The sequence below is a fragment of the Crocodylus porosus genome, unplaced genomic scaffold (assembly GCF_001723895.1).
Source record: "Crocodylus porosus isolate Cpor-Errol unplaced genomic scaffold, CroPor_comp1, whole genome shotgun sequence".
NCBI classification, from domain to species: Eukaryota; Metazoa; Chordata; order Crocodylia; family Crocodylidae; genus Crocodylus; species Crocodylus porosus.
In genome coordinates, this window is record NW_017728906.1 from 61449606 (window position 1) to 61455605 (window position 6000).

Genomic DNA, 6000 nt, shown 5'->3' on the forward strand with positions numbered 1-6000 from the left:
AACACCTGACAAGAATTGTCTGATATTAATAGCAAAGTGCATTTAGATAAGCGTGATAGTCATCAGTGTTCAAAATAGATCACACATCAAACCTTTGAATCCAAGCCAATAAAATCTGGATCTCTTAAAGAAAAAAACCCAACACAGACTAGACCATGACAGGTGGTGGGGATTTCAGGAAGCGTCATGAGAACTTCAGTCAAGAACAAAAACCTTTCACAAACCTGCACCTATTGCTTTTTACCTGTAGATGTAGGTTTTAACTGTTGAAGATGGTAGGTTGGTTGTTTTGCTATCTGAGACATACTGGGCACATGTACACAAGATGCTTAATGCACAGTTGCCTAATAACACTGCGCAGTAGCGTGCCAGGCAAAAACCATGCTAATATGCTGCTGTGCAGTAGTAGTAGGCTACTGTGCAGTAAGCGTTGCTAAAAAACCATGTGCCAATGGTACTGCACAATAACTAGTAACTTTAACCACACTTAAAACATTTATAAAGAAACAAATGAAGAGAGTGTAAAACCAAGTGGCACTTGGATCATTTTTTCTGTTCTATAAGGTATATTGTTCTAATACCACTCAGCAAAAACATCTGAAATATAGCTGCAAAATGCAAACATAAGGATGACTTAGACTGCAGTATGTTAAGCTGGTAAATTGTGTACAAAGATGTTTTGTGCACATACTTCTTTCTTTTTAACCCACACATTAAGGAGCTGTGCTAATAGGTGGTAGAACTGCTTGAAGTCTTCTGTGGTCAGCAACTGACCTGGTATCACTGTACATGGGAACTTTTGGTTTCTGAATAGAATTAAAACTCTCTCATAGTTGTGAGTTCACAAATTCCATTAGCCAAATATCTTGTTTTTTTAATATGCTGTGTTGTTATTACTACTATATATTTGTGGACAATAAAGCACTGGTTAAGTACAGTCTTCTGTGACATGGGAAAGGATGACATCAAGTTGCTGGGGAGGGGAGTGGGGGTAATATAAATATATAAATGTTGATGTAAGAAGGCACTTCATGACTGGAGAGTGTATGGAAAAATGCTAAACAATGAGGTTCAGGGAACTGTAGAAGTGGAAGGTCCAAGTAAAAATTTCAGCTCTATCACATACCTCTGCTACTATATTTTCCATGTGTGAAGGAAAGCCTCTCTCTAATAGTTGAAAAGCCTCTTCTTCATGGCATAGAAAATACCAAAATGGTAGTCTGTCACTGATTTTGTTTGTATCTTGATTGCAATGACACCTTGCAAGCATCTGAAAATGTATGACACTTGAAAGGTGATTTGAACAAAATATGAACAGCCCTTTTGTTCTCTGCCTAGCTGAATCTTTTTTATTAATATGTTTAGTATACATAGGTTTATTTGAACAAACTACCTAATTAAGGTGTTGAGTTGGTTGAATTATCAGATTAAATTTGAATAGTCAATTTTCTAAAGGAATATTTAGTTGTATATTAGAATGTTCTACATTTTGCCTGTTAGTCCTGAATATCTCCCAGTTGCTGCAGTTTGCAGTACTGTGCCTTCCCTGCACAGATTTGCCAGTGAATTTCTTTGTATACATTCTTCCTCCTTGAAAAATTTTGCAGAACTTTTCTGCTCCCTTTCCTCTGCACTGTCAGCCACTTCCTCACTCCTGTTTCCTCTTTTCATGTCTGCAGAATACCCAGATGGCTTCCTGCTAATGATATGCATCCTTTGTACAACCCCCCACTAACTGTTTCCTTGCATCAAAACACCATTTCTTTTCCAGTGCAAAACAGGCTGACACATCAGTCTCTCTTCCAGCTCTTTATCCCAGACTGCAAGGACCTTGTTATTCCCATTCCTATTCATGCTTGCAGTTCTGAGTGATACCAGTTGTATCCATTGTTTCTGAATTTCCCACAGTAAGCACTTCACTTGCAAAGAAATTGAACTTATTTTATGTCCACATTTTTTCAGATGAGACTAGAAACAGTGGTATTTTTATCATCAGAAGATTTCTAATCTTTGTTTCACATGTTCTCCTTTACATTAAGAGAGAGCAGTAAGCGTAAATGTAGTCAAACAGCTTCCAAGAAAAATGGTAAATACTGATTTTGTTTGAAATGTATTTTAAAAGGTAGTGAGCTTTTGAAACTTCTAGATGAAACAAGACCTGTTAATCAATAGGAAATGGAAAACTTGTTCTCCTATGTCAGTGATTCTCGGCCAGGGTGCTGTGACACCCTGGGGTGCCACAAGATCATTTTAGGGGTGCTGCAGTATGCAACAATATTAGCACTGTTTCATGTGAAGACACTTACACATGGCTTAAAAGAGAAACCCAGAGATTTGAAATAGGAATTCATATTATCATAAATATTTTGACCTGTTGTCATCTTTCCAAGTTCTGTGCAACAAGAATTGCTTTATTTTTCTGTAGTCAAGAAATGTGTGAAAGCTAGGAGCTGGTATTTTCTGGGAGGTGCCTTTGGTCTAAAAAGGTTGAAAACCACTGCCATATGTAAAGGAAAGTTTTGTGTGTGTGAGAGTATTCATCAATTGATAATATTATTTTGGTAGCAGTTGCACAGGAACAGCATTCAGTTTACTGATGGATATGAAGTGAAAGAAGACATTGGGGTTGGCTCCTATTCTGTCTGCAAGAGATGTATACATAAAGCTACAAACATGGAATACGCAGTTAAGGTAAGCATCTTGTGAAAATGTGCAATTGCTAACAATTTTATTTTCAGAATTTACTAAAGTTGTAGGAAAGTATCTTACATTGCATCCAACCTAAATAACAAATTATGTTGTTGTGGTACTTTTCTTAAATGCAATAGAAAAATAATTATAGCTGCAGATGCCAGTTATTCTCTGACTGGAATGTTAATATTTTTATTATCTTTTAAGCCAGAGGTTTTCAAACAGTGTTCTGTGCAACCCTGGGGTTTCATGGTATGTTGTCAGGGGTTCTGCAAAGAGATTGTGGGTAATGGCAGAGCAGGCCAGGAGGCAGTGTGCTACCATTGCTGGGCCGGGTGACCTGGCTCCACATCAGTTTTGAGGATACAGGTAGGGATACCATGGCAGCAGTGATATGAAAAGGTTTCATTGCTTATGGAAGCTTGAAAACCACTGTTTTAAACAACTTAAAGAAGGGAGCAGTTCTTTCCCCTTGAAGTATGTGGCTAACTTGGAAGATCTATGCATGCTTCAGGAGGAATTGTATCCCAAAGAGTTTGCATTACAGAACACTATTTTTAAATAGTGTATATATACTAGGTAAGTTTGTTAGTTCCAAAATGGAGATAAATAGGTAGATATAAAATGATCGGTTAGAATAATGTTTCTGCTACTACACAAACAGTACTTCTAATTTTATATTATTTTTCTAGAGTCTAGATTCCTTTCTTCACTCTTACTCGTTTAAACCATTACTATGTAAATGTCATTAGTATGTTAAAAAGCCTTAAAGATTGCTTTTATCAGTTCACTGGATATTTTTTTTTTAATGATGGAGAATAAAGGATAAAAATAAAAATGTACCTGTACTAATGTGAAAATCTTGCCTCTTGGTGAAACAGGGACACAGTTTGGTAGGCATTTTTAAACTGTTATTTGAAGGAATTTACTTTATTATTATTATTATTTAAGTAGTATTTACAGTTGGGGTGTGTGAAATGGGCTGTATTGGATTCAGATTCGGCCCAGATCGGGGACAGTGATTCAATTTGTTGATTCGGATCACTCTCCTGATTTGATTCGGCCGAATCCGAATCTGAAGATTGGATGCCGATGCAGAGACTCAGCAATTTGGCCATAGACACAGCTTTTTAAATGTTTCTTCTACATACTTCAAGGTACCAGGCGTGACTCATGAATGCTGAGATGGTGGGGTGGATGGAGCATCCCACAGGAGTGCGGGGGGCGGGGAGAGAGGGGGGAGGGCCTGCGTGCTCAGCAGCAAACCCGGAACTTCCCAGTCCGCTGCAGAGTGCTCAGGGGGATCCTGGTTGCCCCACCAGGCCCAAGAGGCACCAGTCGCTGAGCTGGAGGGCAGAGGGGGGTCCCCCATGCATGCCCTAGAGGACCCAGAAGTGGACCAAACTGGGCACCGCCCCCTGCACTCCCATGGGACGCTCCATCTGCCCTACCATCTCAATGTTCACAAGCCTTGAGGTAAATGTAGAAAAAACATTTAAAGTTGTGTCTATGTCCAAATCATCAAATCTCTCTGAATCGATTCAGAGTTCTGATTTGATTCGGAGAGATTAAAGGGTTTCCTGATTCGATTCAGAGAGTCAGATGCCAAATTGGGCCTGATCTCCACCAAACGGAATCAGCGACTGGAGCTTACACAGTCCTAATTTACAGTTCATCTCTATAGCTAAAACTGTTCAGATTAGCTCTACATTTGCTTATCCTGAAACCAGAGTTTTCACTGGAAATCCTCCTTTTTTCAATGGTGGTATTGGTCTACTTGCCAACAGTTTTTCCTTAAATACAGATGGTGACTTCTGGGGTAGAGTCCCAGGTAGTTTCTTTAGCCCTGAATCAATGAGACAGATTAATATTTTCATTTCTGGAGTTCCTTCGCTAGTCTCCTGCTGTTCCACTTGCCCCCCTTTGTTTTCTCTTGGTGTCACTACTTCTTGGAATTCTGAGCATCCATGACACATTGAGGTGGATGCTTGAGTATTTAGAGTTGTAAAAGGATGCAGCAGGGGCTTCATCACTTCTGAAGGGGAAAAGGTGATAAAAAGATGGATTAGGCATTAGGGGGAAACCATACAACTCATAGGGGAGGAAGAAAGAAAACATTGCAACACCAAGAAAGCAGCTTGTTGGCTTCAGTTGCAGATGTCAGAAGGGAATTCATTAACTATTTTTGTTATATCAGATGTGAATAGCCTGTCTTCATAGGAGGAGGGAAATGGTTTTGGTCAGAAAAGGTATGGTTTTATGAGATAATACCAGGGCCTGACTTCATGTCCTTCATAACATGTTAAATGTTAATTGCAGCATAAATAACAAGAGTGCTATACATGCATTCACTTTAAGGTGATGTAAAATGACAAACCAGCCATAAAGTTGGTTCCATGTTATAATGTGGAACAATTTTATGGCTGGCTTATATGGCATCTGAAATTGAACATCTGGCCAGGCTGACAATCAGCTGAATGTTGGCTCAGATTGAGGACTGCACTGGCATCTGGAACTGGCTCAAGTGCAGTCCCTGCTAGGCAAATAATAAGCTGATACTCATCCCAACCCCAGACCCATGGGCACTTGACTTTCAACTTGCTGGTGCAGGGGGACCCCAGGTTATTATCATGATTATTATATAATTTTAACTGCAGTCATGATGATAAGCCTGGGCTCCCTCTGCATTGTAAAATAGGGCGCACTTAGGATCTGATCCCCAATCCCAAAACTGTGCCACCTGCCATACGCAGGTGCCATGTCAGGAGTGTAATTTTGTTGGGATTGGGGATCACATCCCATGGCGCATCTAAATGAATGTTTTTCAGGGGCTTAGAAAGTTTAACTGAACCAACTCTGAATCGGAGAATTTTTCCTTTTTTAGTTTCCTTGCTGTCTTCATTGATTCACTTTGGTTCCTGTTGATGGGAGGGTGTGGTTGGAGACCAGTATAACAAAAACCAGTTGCATAGTATTAAACCAAGATTGAGTATTACATGCAAAGTCTGGGAGCTTAGGCTGTATTAAATCAGGGATAGTTGAAATCTTATTTACCACTAACCTTGTGTTAATTTTCATGACCTAACAAGCGTTATCATTATCAACCATCATAGTTTCATAGTTTCTAGGGTCGGAAGGGACCTGAACAGATCATCTAGTCCAACCCCCTGCCATGGCAGGAAAGAATATTGGGGTCAAACGACCCCAGCGAGATGTGCATCTAACCTCCTCTTAAACACCCCCAGGGTAGAAGCCTGCACCACTTCTCTTGGAAGCAGGTTCCAGACCCTAGCCGCCCTGACTGTGAAG

The 6000-nt window shown here is 39.9% G+C and overlaps 1 protein-coding gene across 5 annotated transcripts in view; it reads left to right on the plus strand.

The window, feature by feature from the left end:
- RPS6KA3 (ribosomal protein S6 kinase A3) overlaps positions 1-6000 on the plus strand; it is a 103064-nt gene that overhangs the window by 80698 nt on the left and 16366 nt on the right. For 4 of the 5 annotated variants that reach the window (XM_019529189.1, XM_019529187.1, XM_019529190.1 and 1 more), the window contains one exon: positions 2566-2691. In XM_019529189.1, coding sequence (XP_019384734.1) covers positions 2566-2691 — 126 coding nt within the window. The remainder of the gene's footprint in view (positions 1-2565; positions 2692-6000) is intronic. The other variant, XM_019529188.1, reaches the window with a different exon arrangement.